Source organism: Armigeres subalbatus, unplaced genomic scaffold (genome assembly GCF_024139115.2).
Source record: "Armigeres subalbatus isolate Guangzhou_Male unplaced genomic scaffold, GZ_Asu_2 Contig302, whole genome shotgun sequence".
NCBI classification, from domain to species: Eukaryota; Metazoa; Arthropoda; class Insecta; order Diptera; family Culicidae; genus Armigeres; species Armigeres subalbatus.
Window position 1 is genome coordinate 149,726 of NW_026943045.1, and position 25,306 is coordinate 175,031.

The 25,306-nt window shown below is 39.3% G+C and overlaps 1 protein-coding gene across 1 annotated transcript in view; it reads right to left on the reverse strand.

The window, feature by feature from the left end:
• Positions 1–4,637: 4,637 nt before the first annotated feature.
• Positions 4,638–25,306, reverse strand: part of LOC134203965 (uncharacterized) — a 90,050-nt gene continuing 69,381 nt past the window's right edge. The window contains exon 8 of the mRNA XM_062678803.1: positions 4,638–13,666. Coding sequence (XP_062534787.1) covers positions 13,530–13,666 — 137 coding nt within the window. The 3' untranslated portion in view covers positions 4,638–13,529. The remainder of the gene's footprint in view (positions 13,667–25,306) is intronic.

Below are 25,306 nucleotides of genomic sequence, written 5' to 3' on the forward strand. Positions count from 1 at the left end.
GTTCGTACAAAAACAGATTGTTTTTTTTTCTCTTCTGAAAACATTTTTAAACATTGATAGACATTTTGTGGGTTTTTGCTTCTTACCAGATTAATCGCTTCGCCTACACTTTTGTTATACTGTTACAAATAATAATGGGCAACTCATTAAAACGCTGTTGTTTGTTCCTATAGCAAAACTGTTCTCTAAATCTATGAACGCGTAAATTTCACGTTTGAGCTTTTTACAAAGTTTTTGTGTTTCATTTTTGATTTCTCGTTTCAAATGTTTTGCCTCTTCGACCTGCTGTTATTTGTTTACTACATCATCTTTCGGTTCATTCGATTAAGGTATTTACAAATTGGTTTTACAAACATTATTCAACATAAAAATGCCTAAATAACAAGTTATCTTTACAGCGAATTGCGCCCTGTCTCTAGATCGTTTGGTAAAACATCGTTTCTGAATGTGCGAACTAACAGAAGTTCATCGATATTTAAATCTTATTTTTGAAAACTCAACAAGAAATGTACCCAAATGTTGAATATAAGTTTAAATAACGATGTACTTTTACTAGTTCACGAACGACTTTTATGCATGTGCATCTGCGAAGACAATTTAGTCGTTTTGGCTATGGAGGAAGGCTCACAAAGATACCTTATTGGGAAAACATAATTTGAGAATCGATGGAAACTCCAATAAACTATAGCCCGTAGCTGTTACCGATTCTGTTCCTTTCAAGCCAATCGATATCTCTGCTGCAATTTATCAACCCCGGTTGTAAACACAGTTTTAATTAATATAGATCTCCCACCATTCACCGCAGCGAGCTGTTTATTACCCTTAATTATTATGATAATGCCTCACCCGTATTCCGCCCAGCGGCCACCTTGTCACTCTTTATTCGGTAAATGCGCTCGCATTTTTCGCAAATGGATAATAAATTTCCTCTACATTATATTAACGCACAATCAAATTTACACCGTTCAATGCACAACACCTTCAATTAGCGGTTGATTTTAATTTTTATTATCGATATCCGATAGTGTATTTACACAGTTCGTTACAATTATCGACCCAAATAGTAATTTGTCCAAAAATAACTATCTACGGATCTTTGGCTAACTGTCTTACTCGACCTGTTAGTCGAAGCTCATTCTATGCTAACTTGTCCAATTACCCTGCTCACATTTTATAGAAACAACGAAACGATTGTATGTCTTCTGGATGCGCAACGGATTTTTGATTATATCAGGTTACTTACAGAATAAATGCATGTATACGCATAATAACGGAATCAGCTAAAACTTGGTTACTCGAAACAAACAGTTGGAATTGTGGTTTACTCTTTAGAAGATTTATAAAACATCTAAAAGTTTGGCTTCCGATACATGGAACAGAAATATGGAGTATGACACAAATGTTAACAGTTTTCACTTTATTTTCATAGAAATAATGACGAATTTACATTCTTTTCTCATTCCGGGCCTCTAGTCCCTGCTTTATCTTATTACCGAATCGAGTTTTAATTTGAAAATCTGATTTTTTGAACTTCACTAGAAATCTAAAGATGCATCGCGTGTAAAGTATTACAACTAACACTTTCGCGGGGCAAAACGCCTTCGCGGTACTAACCAACGGCTACGATATTACGCGCACCTCCACAGTCCACATGCCTCCACGGCCTGTCTATATCAAGAAGGTAGAAGCGGACGAGTGATCTATTATTCTCTCAATAATTGTAACTTGCAGTCGTTTTATCTCATTTCAACATGACTATAAATTGAAAATTGTTGTATAAATTTAAGGTGGCAGGAATAAATTAGCCATGTGTTTAACTGTCAAGACGATAATTACTATCAATATCATTAGAACTTGTTGACTTTAGCAGGAATAGCCTGGCTAAAACGTATTATCTTCTCTATTAATAAATTGATAATTAAAATTTCTAGTCATTTGTCAAACTGAAAAACAATGGAAAACAAATTAATCTAACTATTTTACCAGTAAATACTGGCTTCATTATTCAAAATCCGTCTAGAGCTCCCCAATTCATTAATGACCTTTTCTATGAATTCGGTTACGGAAATATGGTCAAATCGTTAACCTGCCGGAACCATTCGAATAAGCGTGTTCGTCAGTTTTGAAGGCGATGTTTGAAACATGTTCATAGCCTTAAGGTTTACTGGTCGTGAAAGTATTCAGAATCATGGAAAATTTTCAAATTGAACTCCTGGAGGAATTTTCAAATTAATTCCTGGAGGACTTTTCAAATAAATTCCCAATGCAATCCCAAAAAATCCTGTGAGGATTTGCAAAGATATATATGCAGAAAATTCCACAGCTGAATTACTGGAGGAGTTTACTGGAGCAGTTGGCGTCCCTACTCCCTACATGATATCGGATCACTTAATTGAAAATATTCTTTAAGGCATCTATTATAAAATTTGTTTCCCCTTTTTGATAAAATTTTGAATGACGTTTTTTCAAAAGATGAGATGTGGTAAGTGAAAATTGGGAAGCAAGAAGTAAAATGTGAGAATCAATAAGCGCGATACATGTTGTCAGAAATGAGAAGTGAAAAGTGAAACAAGAGGAGTGTGAAAAATAATAAATGAGATGCAAGAAGTGAAAAACGAGATGTGAGAAGTGTAAGGAGAAATAGAAAATGAAGCAAAGGGGGAGCTGGCAAGTGAAATAGTACGAATACTACCCAAAATAGTTTTTTTTCTTCTGAATACGGCTATCCAAGAAATCCCTAGAGTAAGGCCTTGAGATCTACAGAGATCAATCGAATTGTTTTAAATATGGTACATGTCCTTTGAGATACATAGAGCAGAATTAGTTTATTGAGTGGGCTGTGCTGTGCATACAAGTCTTCTCCATTTAGCTCGCTCCATGGTTGCACATCGCCAACTACGCAGTCCGATAGGTGCGATAGGTCCATAAATCATCACTAATATATGTTCAACGGAAGTAAACATGCGGATCATTGCACAAATTGTCTGGTTCAATCCATAAAAAGTGCGATGAAAGTTCGTTTGCAACACAGATCGCTGTCTTAGCATTCTTCCTGAAGTCGTAGAGTTAAGCTGCGACAAAATACAGGGGCAATTGATGTCAGCGTTAAGCAGTTTGACAAAAAATTTAGCTTGTTGCACCTTACGCCTCCGATCAAGGGTTTCGAGGCCAAGAAATTGACATCTGTCGATATACGCTGCCTTTTCTGGACCCGCTCAATTCGTAAGTTCCACGTTACGTCGTTCGGCGCCCAAACAACAGAAGCCGTTTCCAGAATTGGTCGCACGAGAGCACAATAAAGTGTTTTAAAACAGTGCGGATCCGTGAAATCCTTGGATATTCTTGAGATGAATCCAAGCTGTCGGTTTGCTTTAGAAATCATTGTGGCATAATGTGCATTGAAGGAGAGCTTGGGGTCCAAAACAACACCAAGATCCGTCACCTGGTCCACTCTGTTCAGCACAGTATTCATGATGAGGTAGTTATACATTATCGGATTTGTGGAGCGGTGGAAAGTCATCACGTGACATTTTTTAATGCTGCCAGTTGGCACACCAGTTGGTAGGTAAATGAGTAAATCAGCGATTGAAGTCTAATACAGTCATCAATACTGCGAACAATAACAAAGATCTTGAGATCATCGGCGTAAATTAATCTGCCCTTAAACCTAAGCGAAGTGGCAACGTCGTTGAAAAAAAATTAGGAATAATAACGAACCCAAGTTGCTTCATTGTGGAACACCAGAAGTGCTGATAAATGGCGAGGAGACATATGATCCGTGTCTAATGTACATCGCCCGGCCATACAGATATGAAGAAAACCACGACACCAGCCTGTTTGAAAATCCCAGACGAGAGAGTTTACGAAGCAGTATCTTGTGGTCAATTTTGTCAAACGCCGCCTTGAGGTACATGTAAATCACATCCACTAACGATTTTTCTTCCATCGCTGTCAAGCAGGTGGTAGTGAGCTCCAGTAAATTAGTGGTCACCGACCTACTGGGAAAAAGTCGTGTTGATCCGTCGAAATGTGTTTTTTCTGCATGAAGGACATGATCGCTAACAATGGTCTCAAAAACCTTAGAAGCAACAGGCAAGCTGATAATACCACGATAATTTTTTACGTCCTTACGGTCACCAGATTTTAATACAGGAAACATGTGAGACAGCTTCCAACAGTTAAGAAATGCGATCGATTGAAAATGAGGGCTAGAGGCTCAGCTAATACATTAGCACATCGATGGAATACGACAGCATGAACGCCATCAGGCCCAGGTGAAAAAGAATTCTTCATCCTTTTAACAGCATTCAAAATCGCTGGCGTTATTTCGAACATATCAAAATCCACTGCATTCAGAGGAACATTTGAAGCCGCCAAATTAGCCTCAATGTCAGTAGATGATTCTGGTTTGAAAACGGATGCAAAATGCTTAGTAAAGAAGTCACACACTTCATTCGCGCTAGTTGACTCACTGATATCAAAAACCACTCTATACGGAACGGACGAATTTTTCGCTTACTGTTTACAAAGCTCCAGAAAGATTTCGGGTCCCGACGTAAACCAAACTGAACTCTTGAGACATGCGCTTTGTAAAGAGCAGTATTTAGCTTTCTGTACTCGTTGCTCGCACGCTTGAAATTACTTTTCGTTTGAATGGTTCGAAGAATTCGCCAACGGCGCTGCCATTGACTACGTTTGCGTTTAGATTACGGAGAAGAGGAGTGCTCCAGGGAGGGGAGGCAGGTCTTCTCTTCACAGCTACCTTCAAGTTCAGCCATAAGTGAATGATATCCAAGAAATTTGAAGTCATGTCATGAACATCCACACGGTCGTAGACACCACGCCAATCTCTAGACCCAAAAGGTATTCGAAAAGTGCGTCGAAACCAGTTGAGCTCTTAAACATTTTGATTCGCCACCGGGGACACTCAATTGGAACGTTAATGTAAATGCTTAGTGCTGGGTGGTGAATATCGATTGGTAGAAGTGGTAGAATATCGATTGGTAGGTGTTTGGGGAACATGGGGTAGAACTATTCATAATTTAAAACGAGTCGAAGGAATGTATCGTGACTGTCGATTTTTCACTACTTTAATGTCAATGCGTCAAATAAAAACCGCGTAAAAGCCATTTCATCATATATTACTTTTTCACGGCTTTTACGATCTTCTTAGAAAATTGCATTAAGAAAACTTTAGAAAAATCCGCGTAAAAATGCGAAAGTCGTATAAAAAAAGTATACCCAAATGTAAACAAAATCAATGCGATGGATTGTAACCATTATGCCAATTGATTTACTCAAATGTGACCATTATTTTGTGACTGTATTTGTTATTAGTTTTCATGAATAAATTTAGTATTATTGAGTTCTTCGCTGAGTCTAAACGCTTGTTTCTTTTGTTCGCCTGTTAAGAGGTTATGGGACCAGCTTCTTCTTCTTCTTATTGGCATTACATCCCCACACTGGGACAGAGCCGCCTCGCAGCTTAGTGTTCATCAAGCACTTCCACAGTTATTAACTGCGAGGTTTCTAAGCCAAGTTACCATTTTTGCATTCGTATATCATGAGGCTAACACGATAATACTTTTATGCCCAGGGAAGTCGAGACAATTTCCAATCCGAAAACTGCCTAGACCGGCACCGGGAATCGAGCCCAGCCACCCTCAGCATGGTCTTGCTTTGTAGCCGCGCGTCTTACCGCACAGCTAAGGAGGGCCCCAACACACAATAGGAGTGTAAAAAATAATAAATGAGTAGCAAGATGTGAAAAACGAGATGTGAGAAGTGTAACAAGAAATTGAAAATTAAGCAAAAAGTGAAGCAAGTGGGAGCTAGCAAGTGTAATATTGCGAATACCACCCAAAATAAAGTTTTTCAGAATACCTTCTCGGTCATCGAAGAAATCCCTGGAGTGAGGCCTGCGATCTACACGCGAACCCAAAGATCAATCAAACTGTTTTAAATATGATGCAACCAAAACCAATAACCAAAGAAAAATCGGACTGTTTTACATATGATAATAGCCCTATTTAATATATAGATACAGATTTATGACACAAAGAAAACAATTAGTTTACAGATTAGGATCAGCAACTAAGCCCCTGGCGTTGATTTCCGATGACCAATAACCTATGCTGTGAACTCATTCTATTCTATGTATCAAAAAGGGCATGTACCATATTTGAAACAGTCCTATTGATATTTGATTGCTCACGCAGACTGTTAGGCCTTACTCCAGTTATTTCTTGGATGACCAAGAACCTATGCTGTGGAGAAATTCTATTTGATGCAACATAAAGGGCAAAACAAATTTTAATAAAATTTCATCCGAGTTCATTTGAGTTGAATTGAGAATAGGACGTTTTTTTATTCTGTCAGTTAAACTGACTCAGTTTCTTTGCAGTTTGTTTACATTTTTGGGCTGTCGCGTTTTGGGCTCGGGGTGGCGCGTTTCAACCCGCATCGTTTGAATTCGCCCAAAAATCGTAGCATAAAACCGTTTTCTCATAATATAATTGGTTTTTCATCCAAATTTTTGTTCCGTGTTCTAGATGATAAGTTAAATTATTGGTAAATACATTGAAAGTACAAACCTTTGATCATTATCATCGTTAAATTTGAAAATTTACTAAGGGGACGCTTTGCGGTGGAGGTGTATTGATCGGTGTCAAGAAGAATATCCCGTGTAAGTTAGTTCCACTAGTAAACGCCAAAAGATTAAAGCAAGTTGCAGTATGTCTATCCTTGCCAACGCAATCCGTCTACATTTGTACTACAGTCGCCTCTCCACAACCCGATATTGAAAGGACCGTCGAGATAGGGAGAGATCGATGATGGAGAGAAAATTTAAATGAATACTAGATCCAAAAAAGCTCGTTGTCATTTTTGTCATTTTTTGTTGTTGATGTATTTGTTAAGATGGTCTAGTAGCCTGAAAATTGAACATATCGGCATAAGGAGAGTAAATTCTGAAGTTCACAATATGATCAAAACACATCGAGATATAGAGATATCGAGATAAGGGGCTATCGAGATATAGAAAGCCTAAATGTATGTAGACTGAAGGGACCGAGGAAACCATCGACATGGGGAGAGATATCGAGATACAGAACATCGATGTTATTCCGATCACCCTTCTTGCATTCAACACTTGTGTGATATGGCTGAAGTCACATACACAGTTATCGCCCGGTAGGAGATTACAACTTACCTAGGCTTTTGTAGGCATTTGGTGTAGATTTGAACTCCTACATCCCTGTCAACGCTTCGTCCGAACAAGAAATAGCTCTGACGCGATAGACTTGCGATAGATACAGGAAATACATAATGTGAATGACAGATTGTTCGACCTGGGATTCGTTAGCGACGCGGATAATATTGAACTACAGTCGCCTCTCCACATCTCGATTAAAGGGACCATCGAGATAAGCAGAGATCGAGGAATGGAAAGAAAACTGAAATGGATGCTAGATCGAAAAAAGCTCGTTGCTATGAAAAATGACAACAAAACGAATGTATTTGCTATCAATCAAAGGTGTAGTAGGCTAGAAATTTCGATATATATCGGCGTATGGAGAGACAATCCTGAACAAAATATGATTAGAACAAATCGATATAGAGAGATATCGAGATAGGGAGGTTATCGAGATATAGAAAGCACAAAAATGTATATAGATTGAAGGGAGCGATTGAACCATAGACATAGAAAGAGATATTGAGATATTGAATATCGAGATGTAGAGAGTAGACTGTATTTAAATCATCAGCTTCCGCACTTATTTCAATCAAGCATGAAAGACTCCAGAGCTTCGCAAACTTCCTAAAAGGATTGCCAAAAGCTAGGAAACGTTTTCTAAAGTAACGGAGTGAAACCAACAAGCAACTGCTTCACAATATGGAAAAGCACCACTGATCCTGGTTGACCACTATTTTTTACGATTACATACATCGCAACGAATAGAATGCAAAACGGGACCCATCGTCGTTCTGGTAATTTGTAAGGGGCTGTCCATAAACCATGTAGACTCTTGAGGGGGGGAGGGGTTTCAAAAAAGTCTACGATAGTCTACGAAGGGGGACGGGGGGGTTTACCAAAAGTCTACGTAGACTTTTTATTTTTTTAAACGATTTATACAGCAGCTTTGTGCGAAGTTCACTCGTTTGATTTTTTTTAGGATTTTCCGTTTTTTTTTCATAAAAACGTAATGAATTTCACTGAAGTAAAAGTCATGGATTTCCCCAGGAAATTCTTCTCTGTTGAGCAAAAAAATTCTCCAAAGTATTCTATAAAAACTTTTTAATGTCGACAAGCACTTCTTTGGAAACTATGGTTATGGATGGACAACCGATAAAATGGACGGAGTCTGCGAATGGTTTGGGCTACATTATCCAGAACAATCTCCAATGGGACACTTTTGTCTCGAAGCAGTGTGGGAAAATCTACGCAAGCTTAAGATCGTTTAGAACTAGCGGACAATGCACTATCCGACAATACTATCGCGAAATTAGCTTAATGTAAACAGGAATTGTCCTCCAATGTTTGTTAGAGGTGTAGTTAACTGGAATAGTTTACCTCACTCTGTGAAAAGGGAAGCATCTGACTTCTGTTTTAAGAAACAATGTTGAAATTTTTGGAATCGAATGTAATCTTGTAGTTTATAATCTATATTGTACTGAAACAATCAATGTAGCTTTTTTTTGTTATTTTAAATTGTAAAACTATGAGTCGCCGAATGTGGCAATTTAAAAAGATAAACCTTACGCCACTGGAAATAAACAAATAAATAAATAAAATAAACTATGGAAATTAAATTATGTCGTACTTCAACGGATTTTTTTTGGAATTTACAAAGGAAGCATTTTGGAATACCAAGAAAAAGTCTTTGGAATGCCCAAAAGATATTCTTTGGAACTTGTAAAGGGGATTCTCCGAAATTTCCATGAGAAAACCTTGAGAATATCCACTGGAGATTTTCTGGGAAGTCCCCGGAATTTTTTTCTTAATTTCGGAAATTCTCCGAAATTTTTGCGAGGAATTCCTCATGCAAATCCTTTGGAATTATTGATGGAAAATCTACGTAATTTCTAAATAAATTGTTGAAAACTTTCACGAGAAATTATTTGAATTCCCCACCAAAAGCTGTTTGAGTTTCCACAACAAAAAATTGTTTGCAGTCTTTGTAAAAAAGCCATTGTAATTTTCATGAAAACTTATTACGATTTTTTTACGAGAAATTTGCAAAAAATTTAACTGAAAATTCTCCATAATTTCCACATAATATTATTCAAAAAATTCTTTGCAAGAAAAAAAATGCGAGGTGAATTAAGAAAATATAGTAGGAAACCATTCTAAATTTCCACAGGACATATATCGGAATATCCGTTTAAACTTAAAATTATTTCGGGAAATATTGCGGATCTCTGGAAAATTTTTCCATTTTGCGGATTCCGTAAAGTTCTTCCGCAACTGTCAAAGTTCTTCCGCAGGCTTGAAAACCTTCGAAACATTGAAACAAAAAGCAGATATTTGCTGTTGTCATCGTAGTATGCCATGCGAAACGACAGAAAAATGTATGAAGTGACAGCTGCGGTAGTTTATAAATTGAACCGGAAAAGAAAAAGCTTTCTCTTACATTTTAACGGAGAAATACTCGGGTTTTTTTTTAACGGGAAAACTTTTGGAATTCAGAAGAATGATCTTGGGATTTCAACAGATGATTATTCAGCGGGAAAATTGCATGAAATTTTCAAGAAAAGCATCGGAATTATCACGGAGAGTTATTTGGAGTACCTGGAAGCGTTCAAGGTTATTAATTGAAAAAAAAAATACGAAATTTTCACGCAAAACTTATTGGAATGTAGACTTGACATTGTTTTTTAGGATTTTGTTCAGTTTGATTTAGTTATGTTTAAAATTCGAGTTTTATTTTAATGTTCACATGGAAATGGATTTGAACAGCTGAATTGCTTGAAACGTGGTTGATTTCCATATTTTTTAAAATCACATATGATGTTTTGTAAAATTTGGAAAAGTCTACGTAGACTTCAAGGGGAGGGGGAGGGGTTTCGGAAAAGTCTACGAAAGTCTACTAGGGGGGACGGGGGGGTTTGAAAAGGTCAAATTTCGGTCTACGTGGTTTGTGGACAGCCCCTAAGGAAGCTTAGACGTAATAACGGTATTCCACAGAATTTCTACTTCGATGGCACTAATGCCGATAATGCGGGAGGTGCTGCCAACTTATTTGCTGAATTCCTCAAGAATGTGTTCTCAAATGTCCGCCCTGCTCATTCACCTGATGAATATCGGGATTGGAAGAGTAGCTTAGAACATTGCAATGTCCATTTGCCACAATTGAATGTTTCTGTTGATGAAACTCAGAGAGTTGGCTCTGGCCACGCAGTGCGTCCAACGACATCTCTACTCGTTTGAAATCTTCAAAACTTAAGTTTGCCGATTATCTGAAAATATTCCGTACAATTGAATCTAATCTCGACTGTTGTGCACTGCAGCAAGATTTTGACTATCTTTTGCACTGGTGCACACCGAAAGGCATGCAGGTTAACATATCCATATGCAGTGTTATCTCCTTCAACCGTTTGCGCGATCTCTTTTACGTTAAGTATTCAATGGAAAACAACAATCTCCTCCGAGTTTCCACAGTTAGCGACCTGGGAGTAGTAATTGACTCTCAAGTGAGATTCAATGAGCACATCATGATGGTGACAGAAATATCTTACGCTATGTTAGGCTTTGTGAAATGGAATACAAACGACTTCAAGGATGTATATGTGCGCAAATTTATATTTTGTAGAATAGTTCTTAGACTTCTTGAATATGCTGTTGTTGTATGGGCACCCTATCACGTCGTACTAAATGACAAAATCGAAGCTATCCAACGGAATTTTATCAGATACGATCTACGTGTGCTGCCCTGGAATGACTTTACCAGCTTGCCGCTCATGAAGAAAGGTTACGGCTTAGTTCCCTTGAATCGTTAGTAGCTAGAAGAAAATAGCTACTGTAATAACAACGGCTCTTTGTGTTTGGGCAGGATATTTAATGCAGAGCTTTCCTAAATCAATTAAACTGCCACGCTCCACAACGACGTCTACGACAATACTGGCTTTTATGGACTACGTGCTTCCGTTCATTCAACGAAGCCAGTATTTAAAATTCTGGCATATGTAATCCACATACAGATAAAGGATTGTCCATTTAGTATAAGTGTTTATCTGTACAACTTTAAGTTGAAGATTTGATTATAAATAAGTATTGACCGTTGTTCCCCTATGTCTTTCTTAGGCGACTATCTGGCGCTTATCACGAGTTTCTATCGGTGGTGACGAAATCGAAGTGGTCGAAGAATTCGTGTACTTGGGCTCACCGGTGACTGCCGAAATTGATAACAGCAGAGAAATTCGGAGACGCATCGTGGCTGAGAACTGTACGTACTTTGGGCTCTGCAAGAAGAATATAATTCGCCGCCATACCAAACTAACTATCTACAAAACGCTCATTAGACCGGTAGTCCTCTACGGACACGAGACCTGGACGATGTTCTTGGAGGACCAGCTTTAGTCTGAGCAAATGAAAATAACAGTTATCCAAAGGTTTCTCGTGAATTAAAGCATATGCTAAGCTCACATTTGTGAGTTCAATCATAACTTTACTTTCAATAGGTAAAAACAAAATTAAAATTCTTAATTTTTTCCAGGATTTCTCAGAAAAAGTTCAATTCGGGTTACTGTGATAATTCTCTTAGGTATTTCTACTAATGTTCCTACAGTGAGTAAAAGATACTTTAGGTATTCATTATCCAAGGATTTTCTTCAGAACTCCAATAACTGGAAGAATTCGTCCAAGGAAATCAGTTTTAAATTTGTTTAAAACTTTTTTTTTCAAGAAACCTGTCTCATATTTTTGAATACTTTTACTAGGAATTCCTTTATAAATTTTGCTCATCCTTTCTTCAGGATAATTTTTCTGTTTCTATTTTCCTTCACGTCGACAAATTTTTGCAAAAGTCTGTAAATTCAATTAAAAGTCTGTAATCTGTATGATTTCTGTATGCAAGACCTGTATGAATATTGGCATGTCCGAATGTCTGGAAGCACTACTGTCCAGAATATAAAGTCATTAAAGGGGTTTGAGCAAATCTTAATTTACAATAAACAAATTCACATTCAAACCAAAGGCTACCTTAACTTTGTCTTATCATGCCGTAGCATCTGCCGTGCAAATTTTTTCAATGAATAGTCTAAAATATACGAAGCATTTAAACCGAGAAATCGAATACAAAATCTCCGCGATAATTTGTATTTATGTTTCGGTACCATCTACGGTATAATGCACTGCTTCTTACTTGAATCACCTTGATTAATATTCTCAAGACATCTTTAAGATTAAAATTTCAAATATCGGTCAACTTTAGCAATGTTTTGACAGCATCTTATACCTTTCAGCGACCGGAGGGTGTTGCGACAGTATGATATATTCATACAACAGTTTTGTTTCGAAATCCAAATTAATAAGTTTTAAATTCTTTGATAAAAAAAAGAAATAAATAAAACTAGTTCTCTTCTAACTGTCGATTATTCGTTCAGAACAAAATCTTCCACTTAGTACGCCACAATTCCAAACACCTCAGCTTTCGCAGTAATTCTCTATGTCTCTTAAGTTTAAATAAAAACTGCAATTTAATTCCATTTTCCAACCGCTAGTTTCCTCCTCTGAGCTATTTACTCCAGTACCAGCACTCATGTCCGGCAACGTACAGAGGTGTTTTTCGGCACATCATGACGCCAATTTTCCTATTTCCAGCCGAGTACATGCTTGGCCCAACCAATCCCGGTTAATTACAGTCAATTTTCGGAAAACAAAACCACAACAGCAACCCTCCAACTTCTACAGACCAAAGATTGGTCACAGACAAACGAACGGAATTCTGCTGGGAGCTCAAAGTTGAATTACATTTCCTCAATCTAACTATCATGTGAAACAGCTGCTGAGTGCAAAGTGCGGAACATAAAACTATGGTAGCATGTATTAAATTCTTGACAGTTTAACGTATTTTGTATTCTTCGTCTAAATGTCGCTGACTTCTGTTCGCTGTAATCGGTTCCGTTCCTGGCTCTGACGTTGGATAGGTTGTAATTCGTTGGCTTCCTCGTTTGGTTGGTTGAAAACTGAAATTGGCCGCTCGTTCACTCTCGGATATGGTGCTGGTCATCTGGACACTCCAATTATGCCGGTTCGTTGCCACTTTTATCGTTCACTTCGAGCCCGTAGCTCTGGAGCTTCCGACGGAGGAGAAACGTAAAACAATAATCTAGCTTCTAGGGGTCGTACGGAAGATTCGGTTGAAGCAATCTTTCTCTCGCTCTCGTTCTCTGGAAGCTTGTCGTAGTTGTGATGGCGTTGTTTTGTTGATTACTTCGCAGTGCATCTCTCCTGGCGGGGATTGGATTTCGATTTGTTCGCTATTTGTCGGTTTGATTTATATTTTGATAATCTCTTTCAGGTTGTACAATCAGGAGATTCCCACCCGAAGCGAGTACAACAGCACGGTGCAGATGGTGCAGATGTAGAAGGTGATCCAACACACCTTCACGTAGGACCCGACGACCATTCCAGCCGACGATGACGATGGGGGCGACGCTTTGTCTGCTGCAATCGAAAGGGGAGACAATAAGAAAGAAAAGACGGTATTAATATACATGAGCATAAACATTCAACATATCTTCAAGAGGAAACCATATAATGTGCATCCTTGAATAACTCCATCAAAAAATCACGAGAATGTCTTGCTAATAATGTATCACTTCCTTTAATTGAGTCAAGTTTCAATTCGCAAATCCAAGTTTCAATTCGGGTTTCCAATCTTCTACAAATTCTATACACCACTTTATGTGCTCCGTCTTCTGGTCAAGTTCGACCCTTTTCTTAAAAACTCCCATTAAAAGCGATCCTAATGCGGTGTTCAAATAAACCCTTCAACAGGATCCACTTAATTCAGGCATCTTTTCGTATAGAGAGAAACCACCATTTCACCGCCTCCATCGTCCTTCTGGACACAACAAGATTAACAGTTTCCCATTCAAAGTGAAGACCAAGTGGTTTCATCTTCCTTTGCTTCGTGTTTCTTTTGTGTCCGAAGTGGTACCATTTGATAGTCGCAATAAGGAAAAAAAACATCTTCGATTGGTCATCATCTTCAACAACAGCAGCAATACAATTCCAATCAAGGAGCACAAAATAAACTTCTGACATTTTACGTCTGGCAATTTTCTTTTTCCATCCTGATGTCCTTTTGGATGGATGATAAGATCATATTAGCCATTTGCTTGGTGAAGAGGTTTGAGCACCTTTTTAGGAGCTAATCCAACCACTGATATTTGGTGACTCAAAACTAAAATGGTGTGTTATTCATCTCAGGATGGTTTGTAGTTGCGCGAGTAAGCGTTTCATCGCTTCTTCGGTTTATTTAGTTTTAAATGCGTATTTTTTTGCTACCTACCCAGCTTTAAACACGCACAAATAGTAACTAATAGCAGTTTGTGGTTATACTCGATGCTAAATGAACGTAAATTGATGGCACAAGTGATATTATTCTCGAGCACGTTTCAGGTTACTGAAACAATAGTTTTAGGTCAAAATGAAGCGGTGCAAGCAGAACAGTGAGATGGCTTATATTGAGTTAAGAACAAATTCTATGCGGCTTCGTTTTGAGCAGGGCAGCCCAGCTCTGTCGGACACCGATTTATTTGAATTCATAAGAGCAAGGATGGAACTGAAAAGTGAAAAACTCTGATTCTCGTACAATGACAAGATCGTCGTTTCGTTGATAATAAAATTTAAGACTGAACAAGATGTGAGAAACACGTCTTGGAGTCTGTGGAACTCACATACAGTAAACACTGTGAGTGCAATGATGCAGTTATATTCTGCTAATGCTATTGTGCGTTGTGTCAGACTATTCAACCTTCCCACAGAGATTGCGGAATGCGAAATTGATCGGTAAATACGGTAAAGTGATACGAATGGTTAGAGCGGAGTATGTATAGGAGACAGGTTTCTCCATCTGGACATCAGTTGCAGGAGTCCAATTCGAGTTGGAAGACAAGGCGTTGCTAAATGTAGGGAACATCAAAGGTGGGGTTTTTACGAAGGGTTGGTGAACAAGTGTTGCTAATGTGACAGAGCCGAGCTGAATATCCGCAGAGGATATCGATAAATAAGCGACTAGGAGCTACACGTCAAGTCTACCTAACACAGTGCTCAATGGGAAGAAAATTGTCCATGACGAGAATAAATTCAATATCTCGGTTCGGTACGGGCAGATTGCGCTGGGGAATAGTGCAAAAGTGGTTAAGCTCACTGCACGAAGCTGCAAGACCTCGTTTTACCTGAATGCCCCTTATAGAGTTTCCATTTCCCGGCCATTTATGTTGTCCCGGGATTCAGGATGAGCTTGTTCGTATATCCCGGGATCCCGGGCTTTTTCGATGTTTCTTTAGAAAACTTATTTTTTATTTAAAAACTATTTTATTTAATGTTCAGGGGTAAAGTTCATATTTTAGAAAGGCCAGATAATACAGATTTCAAATTGAAACTCAATTCAATTCTAATTTGAATCGATTCTTTCGAAAAAAAACGACTTCAAGAAGCAAATAATGTTCACGTTTTTCTCGGCAGGTAGAGTACCCTTTTGGAATATATGATCACCGAGTCTGAGAAGAAATGTTTGCTGGCGGTTGATGTCGGCTTGACTATTTGCATTGTTTTGAATATGCATTGGGTTTAGACAGTTGCTGGGGTTGCATTCAATACCCTTGTGACGAAAGATGGAAGATGCGCAGTTGAATCGTACTGGGCCCATAACCTATTGGATATATGGGAGCCCCCTCACAAAGAATACACAATACTAGAGTATCCTCCTTTCCATGGCAGGCTACTAATTGATACTTTTGCCAAGAGCTGCAGCTCTTCCTAATCTTGAACAGATCGCTTCCTAATCTTGATGTTAATCGTTAATGTATCGTTATCGCCGATAAAGTTAATTGTGTTCAACGTAATCATTTGCTGCGATAAAGATGAATCAACTCAATTATTATCGGAGTTCGATAATTTAACGTAAGTTAACTCGATAATTCAACGATAATGGGGTTAATATATTACGCGATTAAAGTTGGTATACAATTTTGACAGAATTGGACAAATTGATTGTAGCCTGTTGACCAGAGTTGATTTTGATCGAAGCGATACACCAAAAAAATTAAGCAGAGCATCGGGGTCGGATCACTTGTACTTGCGCATGTGCTGGAAAGTTTGTTGTACGAACGTCGATTGGAAGGACATGAATCGGATCAAGAATTGTTTTGGAGGCAAGAAGCTCAGGAAGACTGACTCAATGTTGGGCGGCGCGAGGAGATTAGCAAGGCGAATATCTGCTAGTGTACACAACCTCGCTTTAGACGGGAGATGGGTAGGAAGCAGGTGCCAAATAGATGTAGCTGATCATTTACTGTAGATACTTGTCGTTTAATTAATAGAGAGCTGTAGCTGCTGGAAAAAGTATCAGTCAGTAGCCCTCCATTGAGTGGTATAGGGGAATCCAATATTTTTTGTGAAGTTTTCCTATTAACTATCTCCGATATTTTCATATCTGTTCCTCTCTTACTAATTTAATAATCGGATGATATCGATTGTGCATCACAAAGAACTTTGGCTCCGTATACATGCTTGAGCCTATCAAATAAACGAACTTGAAAAAAAAATATGTTTAATGGAAGGTATAAAAATACGATATGAGTTTATTACCGAAGTTGGGTTTCGCGTTCAAAACAAATAATTTTTTTAAGAAGAATAATTACACTGTTTGCGAACCCGAAATGAAACAGTATTTTTTTGTCCCGGGATTTTCGGGATTTCAAAAATAATATCCCGGGAATCGGGAAATCCCGAATTTTCGTAAATCCCAGGATTTTTTGTCCCGGGATGTCCCGGGATGGAAACTCTAGCCCATTATTTGTTATGCTTTCCGGAAGACCTTGGCATGTTGGGTAATAGTCAGAAAATAATATAACGTGGAGTAACATGAGCAATATTTTAGCTTCTTTAGTCGTGCGGTGTTAAAAAAAAGTCGATTCCTTGGAAAATTATAGATCAGACTAGTAGTGTGAGATTATTAGTAAGCCATTTAAGGAATATGAGAATGACGGGTAAAATCATCAAATTCTCAATTCCCAACATTGTGCAGTAGACAAAGGTTACAAAGGTTGAAAAAAAGGGGGTTAAATGCTTTATGTTTTGTCGATTATTTGTTACTCCGAACTTGACGAATTACATAACACATATGCAGTGAACTTAACAACCTGAGATGTGTTGGTGTTGAACTTAATCTGTGGATTAAAAAACACATAAATAAAGTTAAAAAAAAACTGAGATGTGTGATACTTGAGGTTTATTTGTTTATTATTTTATTTATTTTATTTTGGGTTGGATCAAACTATACAAATTTTGATTTGTTTTTGATCTGGCATCTCTTTCATTCCACATGTGTTTTAAAAAACAGAGAAAGCAAACCACCTAACGATAACAGTTCGATGGGGGAATTCAAGGGGTTGTACTCAAATTTGAGTTTTTTAACCTATTTGAACCTTGCGTTAGGTGGAAACAACTTAGTATTTAGAATCAAACGGAAGCTACTCAAACTTGGGTTGGGCCCTCGAGCACAAAATTAACTTCCCGCACCTTCGGTTCAAATTAAGTGAATTGAACTTAATTTTGAGTTGTTTGAACTTCATTTTGGGTGGATGGAGACGCATGGTCGGCGGTGAAAGATTCAATGAAAGGTAATGAAAAACACTCGTTGGAGAGGGAACAGACAAGGGGCAGAACAACGAGTGTCTGGGAAAGTTCGAATACAGATATGGATCAGCAAACTTTATAAGTCATCACGGTACCGCCCATGAGCGAAGCCCACGACCTTTTGACTTCCTGAGTAAGACGAAGTAGATGAAACTCTTGAAACCAGGTCAGTGTTGGGTGATCCGGTGACTCCTGCATTAGCTGAATTTAACTAGCAAACGAATGAAGAGGTGGAGATTGTGAGCAATTAGAAGATAAGATGAATTTTGTAATGAGTGTGGGTAGCTTGAATTAGAACAGCAGTAGAATAGAGTGGGGCAAGAGTGCGCGTGGGGTAAGAGTACGTTTTCGATTTTTTGAAGTAATAAAAAAAGATAAACTAGCAGCACTGCATCAGTTTGACAGGTATTCTGGCCAACTATTATCATGTGTAATTGTGAATGATTTGAATAAACAACAAGGGAGATATGGAGTTAGATAATTTTTTGGTCAATTTGCTAAAAATAATTGTGTTTCCGCAACTAGTATCTCATTACCATATATACGTTCATTCAGGTGAACATTATACCATTTCGATAACCTATTGTATAGAGTACTTTATGGTGCAGAACACCAATCATGTTGGTTTTACAAGAAGTCAAAACCATTACTTAAATAAATTTTGGGACTGAGGGGTAAAAGTACGCAGGATCGGGTGGGGCAAGAGTACGCATGTGAATCTTCAAGTTTTGATGTCAAACCCGTATCTCCGGCCGAAATAAGACTACTTTCAAAGCGTAAAGATCCACAACTAAGAAAAAAGGGACAGAAATCGAAAATTGTCACAAGTTTTAAGGATAAGTTGAAGTAATTTGGTGTTAGAAAAGACTTGGCGAACAAAGCACTGAAGCGAAATGATGAAATTGTATTTGGACTTGTTGTACAGCTATGAACATAGTACATGTACATAGTATGAAAAAACAATATCATCTAAATGATAATTTCATGTAATCAAAAGAAACATCCATAAATTACGCAACGCTTAGCTGGGAGGGGTTGCGAGATGTATGACGATTCATGCAATTTTAATGGGATTTATACAAAAAGTGTAAGATAGGGGGGAGCCAAATTTTACGTTACGTGATTGGTGGACTTTCTTTAAGGAAAATTCCTTTGTTTACGCTACGCGAAACCTGATACATTTTTACCTATAATATATATAAATAATCAATGGTTTTTCGTATGAAAGTGCAAATTTCTAGGACCCCTCCCCCTTTAAGAGTTACGTAATATTTAAACATTCCCTAATAATTGTTCATTAAATATCAATTAAATATTATTAACTCTAATTTGTGTTAATATATACTAAAAGCACATGATTGGATAAATGCGTACTCTTACCCCACCCGATGCGCACTCTTACCCCACCGGTGGGGTAAGAGTGCGTTTTTCACTTGTCTTACAATAATGGTTCTACTAAAACGAATATCAATAAATTCAATATTTTTATTGCTGGGTAACATAAAGGAAGAGTATATGAATCATCGACATTGATTTGATATGCAGAAGCTTGCTTCATAAGGGCCACATGATCGATTGAAAACTTAGTGCGTACTCTTGCCCCACTCTACTCTACAACTATGAATGAATATATGCTTAGGGATTTTATTATAGTTCATAGTTTAATTTTTGCAATAAGTATGTTACATGAGTTTTTCCTTCATCCCCACTCACTGCAGTTTTGTTAACACTCGAGCACACTAATGGAACAACGGGGAAGGGGCGTTTGGCCGAAACCAATTCGGCCGAGAGCCAATTGGCCGAATGCCACTAGGCCGAATAAACTATTAGGCCGAAACCCATTTAGCCGAAAGTCATTTGGCCGGAAAGGTCATTTGGCCCAAAGGGTCCTTTTGCTGACCAAATAACCCTTTCGACCAAATAACCCTTTCGGTCAAACGACCCTCTCGGCAAATGACCCTTTCGGCCAAATGACCTTCGGCCCAATGATCTGTTCGGCCAAACAACTTTCGGCCAAATCGCTTTCAGCCGAATGGGTTTCTGCCAAACGACCCTTCCCCTGGAAAAACATCGCTTCCGCTACACAGCACGAGCGAGCCTACATGAACGTTCCAGGAACTCGGCCGCGGTTAACGTTGGGGAAAATGTCCCTGGAACTTCTATTTTGGAACAAAATTCATTCAGCATCGCTCAGCCATTGCTTGACGCCAGTAGAAGAATAATATCAATAGCAGTGAACCGCATCAATAATGTGAATAACCAAAAAGGAATGAGATAATTTATTTTTGAACGATCTGTCTATCATCTCAATAAACCAGGAGGGTACATGAATGTTGTCGATGGAGACTTACGTATGTATTGTATTCTTTTGATCGTCTAGGTGATACAAAAAATATTCCACGGTAATGACACAAGTTTTAGACATTTATAGATGGAAAGCCTTTGTTTTAATGCTTGAAAAACGAATTCACTTTTCATAGACCGAATTCGACTTAATTTGTTTTCCTTAGTTGTTAAAAATAATAATTCATTACTGTTCCAGTGATTTTTCGGATCATTGTGGTATTATAATGAGAATCAAGGTCGAAGAGAACGGGCTGATTCCAATGTATTACTTATCTGTTCAAACTAAGGCCGGAGAGGCCTATGCAGTACATAAAAGTCTTCTCCATTCAACTTGGTCCATGGCGGCACGTTACCAACCATGCAATCTTCGGAGGGTCCGGAAATACAATGGTGAAATTCAGCTAGTCCAGATACCGAATTTCGTACAGCACCTACTGCGTGTTTCAAAGGGATTCGACATTGCCTCTGATATTCTAACTACGCACATCACCCGATCCATCACCCGTACCAGATTATCCGGAAATCCATGTTCGTGCATTAGCTGCCATAGCGGATCGTATATTATTATTTATTCAGACTAAGGCCGAAGTGGCCTGTGCGGTATATAAGAGTCTTCTCCATTCGGCTCGGTCCATGGCTACACGTCGCCAACCACGCAGTCTACGGAGGGTCCGCAAGTCATCTTCCACCTGATCGATCCACCTTGCCCGCTGCGCACCTCGCCTTCTTGTGCCCGTCGGATCGTTGTCGAGAACCATTTTCACCGGGTTACTGTCCGACATTCTGGCTACGTGCCCGGCCCATCGCAGTCGTCCGATTTTCGCGGTGTGAACGATGGATGGTTCTCCCAATAGCTGATGCAATTCGTGGTTCATTCGCCTCCTCCACGTACCGTCCGCCATCTGCACCCCACCATAGATGGTACGCAGCACTTTCCTTTCGAAAACTCCAAGTGCGCGTTGGTCCTCCACGAGCATCGTCCAGGTCTCGTGTCCGTAGAGGACTACCGGTCTAATTAGCGTTTTGTAGATTGTCAGTTTGGTACGGCGGCGAACTCTATTCGATCGGAGCGTCTTGCGGAGTCCAAAGTACGTACGATTTCCAGCCACTATGCGTCTCCGAATTTCTCTGCTGGTGTCATTTTCGGCAGTCACCAGTGAGCCCAAGTACACAAATTCTTCTACCACCTCGATTTCGTCACCACCGATGCAAACTCGCGGTGGGTGGCTCACATTGTCTTCTCTTGAACCTCTGCCTATCATGTACTTCGTCTTCGACGTGTTGATGACTAGTCCGATCCGCTTAGCCGATTATATCGAGTCGCATTATCTCTTATATTGTTCGTAATGATTGGTTTTCTAGGCGGCTTATTGGGCCTGCGCAAACCTCCTGTCTCGTCGGAGGGCCGTCGTGTCAGGGCTGTTTAGCGTCCCACCTAACACCAAGACTTGGGCTTGTGCGCTTTGAGCGGCACACGGTCGCTTTGGTGGGGCCTACTTGCGGATACATGCAGCTTTTTATAGAGGTTTAACAGGGCCCACTGTCAAACCCCACCACATCCTAGGCAAGCCCCACAACTCGCAGATGGCCTGGGGAGGGATCGTCAAGCCCTTGGACATAGTCCCTGCTGCCCGCAATAATAGCGGATCGTGATTGTTTGTATTACTTGCGGCTTTGAGGTCGATGAATAGTTGACGCTGTATTCACGTCATTTCTTTAACATTTGGCGTACGGCCAAACACCTGGTCCGAAGTAGTACGTTCGCCTATAAATCTTGCCAATATGTCTCATTCAAGGACGAATACGCAAGACTTGGATAAATGCGGAAGGTTGAAGATCCAGCCAAACAGACGATCAAACGGTTTTATCTTCAGAAAAATATATTAAGCTCTTTTAGTGGAATGTATTAAACCGTCTAAGACGAATTAAGTACTGTCCATTTAATTCCACCAGTTAATTTTCGTTATCTTTGCAGATACGTATTTCGACCACAACTGTGTGGTCGTCTTCAGTGTCTCGTACTTGACTCGAGTCAAGTACGAGACACTGAAGACGACCACACATTTGTGGTCGAAATACGTATCTGCAAAGATAACGAAAATTAACTGGTGGAATTAAATGGACAGTACTTAATTCGTCTTAGACGGTTTTATCTTGCCCATCATCCGGTGGTCAAGGAGGCCAGTACCACCAAAGTGAGAGTCGTCTTCGACGCTTCCTATAAAACTTCGTCTGGAGTTTTCCTGATCGAACCACTTCTTCTGGGGCCTGTTGTGCAGGACGACTTAAGATCTATCATCCTACCAAGTCGAAACAAACAGATTTTTCTTATATCAGACGTAGAGACAATGCTCCGACAAATACTTACTACGCCGATGGATCGACCCTTGCAGTCCATTCTCTATCGATTCAAGCCCGACGTAGAAGTTGCGGTGTACCCATGAGCTTAACAGCGTGACGTATGTAACAAAATCAGCCCCCTTCCTAGCAACTCGATTTATCCACTCGCAGCAAAAGCAATCCTCGAGGACGCCTATATGGATGACTGGTGTGGACGACATTAGTACGGCCATTTCATCAGTAACTCCATGCCCCTCCATAGGAGATATTCAGCTTAATAATCACTTAATAATCGCTTCACAATGTGATGAAAAATATATTTCTCGCTTCACAACATACGAGGTTTGTGTCTTCACAAAAGTTGTACCAGAGCTTTTTCTAAAAAACTTTATCAAAGATGCCAAGTTCGTAATTTCATTATTTTTGGAGATATATTACTGATTAATTATTTGCGAGCGTCTTAGGTGAAACGACTATTTTCTTCCTTTTACTTCCACTAATTAATTTTTATGTATCAAACAGATACGCATTTCGTCCTCCACTTGAGGACTTCTTTAGTGTTTTGTTATCGACTAACAAAACACTGAAGAAGTCCTCAAAAGGAGGACGAAATGCGTATCTGTTTGATATGATGCGTATCTGTTTTAGTGGATATACTGTGTGGATATTACTGTTTATGCCTAAAAGTTTTAAACATGTTCAACATATAAGCTCACAGACACATGCAGACGCACGGTGCATTGTTTCATCAACTTCTTGAGACTAAACATTTTGTGCTAAAACTGAAGGTTTGTAATATTCTTCATATGTTGTACTCACCGATAAATTCCAATAAATCAATAATGATTACCGATAAAATGTCATTATTACACTAAATTGCATAATGAAGGTACTATTAATTAAACGCGATGAAAACACGATTTTAAACACTGTGCACTGGAGTAGGTTTGGATCCCGAACAATCAGCTGAAAACTTTAGGCCTCACTTGGATGCCCGATTCCAAATTCCTTCCGGTTTCAGTTACAGGTGCCACCATTAGATTTGGACAGCCCACTAACAAAACGGAAAATCCTATTGCAACGCTCTTCGATCCTCTCGGTCTAATTGTCTCCACAATAGTGTCGGCCAAATTTTGTATGCAGCAACTGTTGACGCTGCGCGATGCGAGCGACCAGCGATTGGGCAGAGATCAACTAGTACCTTCTACGGTAGAAAATTACACGGAAAACAGAATCTTCTAAATCATTCTAATTAGATGCCGAATAAACCTGAAATGTGGCCAGGTGAGACTATAGAAGACCCGGAAGAGAGAGAGAAGAAGAACAACGGTTAACTGCCCTTGCATGCACGGTGTCACCGGTTGGTGGATTTAACGATTCATACCTTAGTATGTTTGGATCATTCACTGACCTGATTTGGCGAGCAACATTCTAGAAGCGGTTTATTGTCAGAGCTTAAGACGGCCGAACATGCCATAATCCGAAACATTCAACGAGAAGTCTTCGGTGAAGAATTACAAGCCCTGAAAAAGAAAGAATCCGTATCACGAAAATCCCCAAGAACCCTAAAGAATCCAAGAATACCAAACATCCCGCAGATCTACCGGCTCTTCACCAGTTTACCCGAATGCTGTTCAAACACTATCATGGGCGACTAATGCAGAACCACAGTTACTCTAAGAAGTTGTCCGTCTCCAGTACTGGCAATACTACCACCTAGTGTAGGAATGTAGTCAGACAAATAGTGTATCAGATGTGAATTGCCTTAATCCATTGTTACTGTTTCATGGCTGTTTTCCAAAACAGGTGTAGATTATTTTGGACCTGTCCATATCCGACAAGCTCTAAGACGTGCTGCTGTGACGGCTTACGTGTCACTGTTTGTTATGTGCCAAACACAATTGATACGTTTGCGTGCATTTTGACAGTTTTCCCATAGGAAATCCCATCCTATCCATCAAACCGTTTGAACAGTTACCATTTAATACAACAGAAGCAGCAGCAATTTTGGGTCCGATGACGATGTCAGCGTCAAGTTCAAATCAAGCGAAACCAGCAATAATTGTACACAAAGGTCAGCTTGTCGTCATTCGGGATGAAAAGGTTCCACCGATCCGTTGGAAAACAGGTAGGAATGTAGCTGTGCATCCTAGCGACGATAACGTTTGACTAGATAGACGAGGCGAAAATGATAACCAAAACAAACCATCCAATAGAGATCTAACTACCGGACCAACTACACACTACAAACTTTGGCGGAAAACGTCGAACGTCTCCATCTCATCGAGGCAATACATGGCGACAACTACGCATAGCTAGAAGAGGTCACCGATGTTCGAGATGGATTGGAGATGTTACCTGTTCGGAGATGCATCGGGAGCAGGAGCATATGAACGTCGAGGTTGCTCAATTCTCTTCAGCTTCAGGCAAATCAGATAACAGTACCCGACCTAACTCAAATATTACTCGAGTGTGGTGTGGGGACCATTTAACGGATTTTCAGAACAGAACCGAGTGGTCTCCCAAATCTACGACAAAAGGTCAAAACGACAAAAGGCCAAAACGACAAAAGGTCGAAAGGACAAAAGGCCTAACTTCAAGGTTTGAACGGTCGAAGTGAATATTCAATTCCAGTGATGTATTGCACTGTCCCACGATGAGAACCAAACATAAAACTTTCAGTACGCAAGACAGTTGACACGTAAAATTAAGATTTTTCTGAATTCTTTAAATAGGCAGTTCATCTACTAC